The sequence below is a fragment of the Plasmodium fragile genome (genome assembly GCF_000956335.1).
Source record: "Plasmodium fragile strain nilgiri unplaced genomic scaffold supercont1.12, whole genome shotgun sequence".
In the NCBI taxonomy this organism is placed as follows: Eukaryota; Apicomplexa; class Aconoidasida; order Haemosporida; family Plasmodiidae; genus Plasmodium; species Plasmodium fragile.
Genome location: NW_012192592.1, coordinates 356,252 through 358,621, shown reverse-complemented (window position 1 = coordinate 358,621; position 2,370 = coordinate 356,252). Strand labels below are relative to the sequence as shown.

At 45.6% G+C, this 2,370-nt stretch overlaps 1 protein-coding gene across 1 annotated transcript in view; it reads right to left on the bottom strand.

Annotated features, from left to right (window-relative positions):
* Positions 1–1,106: 1,106 nt before the first annotated feature.
* Positions 1,107–2,370, bottom strand: part of AK88_01445 (uncharacterized protein) — a gene marked incomplete at both ends in the record, with an annotated part of 3,083 nt that continues 1,819 nt past the window's right edge. Inside the window, one exon of the mRNA XM_012479080.1 lies at positions 1,107–2,149. Coding sequence (XP_012334503.1) covers positions 1,107–2,149 — 1,043 coding nt within the window. The remainder of the gene's footprint in view (positions 2,150–2,370) is intronic.

Here is a 2,370-nt window from a genome sequence, read left to right as displayed (position 1 = left end):
CAAAAAAAAAAAAAAAAAAAAAAAAAAAAAAAAAAGCGTACATGTTATTGCACCAGTTCATATGCTACTACGCGCGTGCACTTGCTGTTAGCCTACTTGTGGAGAAGGACCGGGCCGTAATTTGTTAACACAGTGAGCATTGGGTGAACGCGCTACTCTGTTGAGGAACTATGCGAGGGGGACGCTGTGTAATTCCGCGGGTGACAGGCTGCTTACCCCATAGTGGACGCCTCCCTTTACACCCCAAAACCAGCAGTTTTGATTGAAAGGTGACCCACAATTTTAATCATCCATCATCCACCACGTCTCCTCCCTTTTTAACCACCCGCGGGCGGGAGGAAACAACAAAGGAGAGAGTACATATATAAAAGAAAATGGGGAAGCATGAGCAGGGCTGGCTTTTCCCCATGCGCCTTTCTTTTCCATACCCCCTTTTTTTGGAATAGGGGGGAAAATGCACCTCAGAGCGTCTCTTTGGCTTGAAACATCTGCACACCCCATGTGTAGTGGTGATAAAAGGACATGTTTAATTATCCTATTGACTTTTAAGTAAACTTCAATGAGTATCAGCTGGGCGTGGGGTGGAAGAGGACGCCACATATTTGCGAACCCAAACGGAACAACAAGGGAAACCCCATTCAAGCTGCTTACACGTGTGTGCGTCCAGCATCAGTAGGATCCCATTTATTGATAATTTTTTTTTTTTGTTTACAAATTTGCACACCTGGAGGGGTAGCCAAAAACAGGGAGTGCCAGCAGAGGGGGGGGGAAGTGATGACCCCAAATCAGGCACACAGCAACTTTGCACGGGATGACATGTTCATTTTTCATACAACAGGTTTACAGTTCGTAACAGTTCATGCGTGGAGGAATAAAACAGGGAGATTCAATTGGTTCGGCCCCGTGTGCAGACAGCCGTGTTAGCGGGATTGGTGCAGGGGTGTATGTACATTGGGGGTGAAAATGCGCATAGCTACAAACGTGGCTGGTACGACTGCGTAATATGGTTACATGTGCAAGTCTAGGTCTACGGGGGCGCCCCAAATTGTTCGCCACCACTGCGTCAGGCAACACCGCTTCTTTAAGCACCGCCCTTGGCCCTCCTCTTAACAACAGCGCAACTTTTTTTTCTTAATTTTTGGAGGCACCGAGTTGTGCGACACGTGGGGGTAAATCAGCAAGTAGCCCTCAGAAGGATTCAAGCCGTTATTATATTTGTACCCGAGCTTTTCAGGATTGAAATGATACATGGTGGTGCTTTCTTTCTCCATTCCAGGAATAGGTAAATCTGTAGAAGACAAAGAAGGGAAGGTAAGCTTTTTATTAATGCCTTCACATAAGCTCATGTTTTTCTGATTCCATGGGTGTATTAAAAAGTGGTCATATCTTTTTTTGTCAAATTCGATGGGATCCATGGAGTCCAGGGGGTTATTATTGATCTGGTCATTTTTGCCCTCACCATTACTGGGGTGGTTATTTGTTTCGTTGTTGCTTTCATTGAACTCTTCTTTGTTTTGGGCAGGTGCATTCACAGTGTGAGAGTAATCATCCTCCTTCTTGTGTGTGTCTTCGCTGGAACCGCTTTCTTGTGGGTCTTGAAAGAGGTGGTTTGGTTCATCCGGGTCCTCCCCGGGTTGGTCATCTTCATGCGGGTGGCTGTCTCCTTCGTAGTCACTGTGGTCGTGATCTCCACTTTGGTGGACAACGCCGCTTACGACAGGGTCGTTCATCACACCCGTATGTGACGCAGCCTGTTCGACATCCCCTTCGTTGGTGCTTTTGACGTCGTCTAAGTCGTCCCCTTGGGCATTGTCTAAGGCTCCCTCTTCAGCGTCCTGTAAGCTGTCCTCATCACCGTTGTGTAAGCTGTCCTCTTCAGCGTTGTGTAAATCTTTCTCCGCTGTATCTTGTAATCCATCCTCTTCGACATCGTGCAGTAATTCCCTTTCTGCGTCACTTGTGGCTTCCTTTTGCTCGTCCTTTAAGGCATTGTCCACGTCACTTATCTCCTCCTTCTCCACATCACTTATCTCATCCTTCTCCACGTCACTTATCGCCTCCCTCTCCACTTCACTCATCGGCTCCTTCTCCACATCATTTTCCTTCTCATTCAAGTCGCTTTCCGTGGAATACTCTTCATTCTCGTCCGCTTACAAATGAATGAGACAAAAAAAAAAACAAACAGATAGAGTGAGTCAATGGAAAAGGAGAAAATAAAAAAAACAATAAAATACAGGGGTCCAAATCATTCCTCAAAACGAACAATCATGTGTGTAGCAAAGCACAATTTTTCACTTATGTATGACCATACATCAATTTTGCCTGAACGAGCTAGCTTTTTTTTTTTTTTTTTTTTGCTAAAGAGGGGAG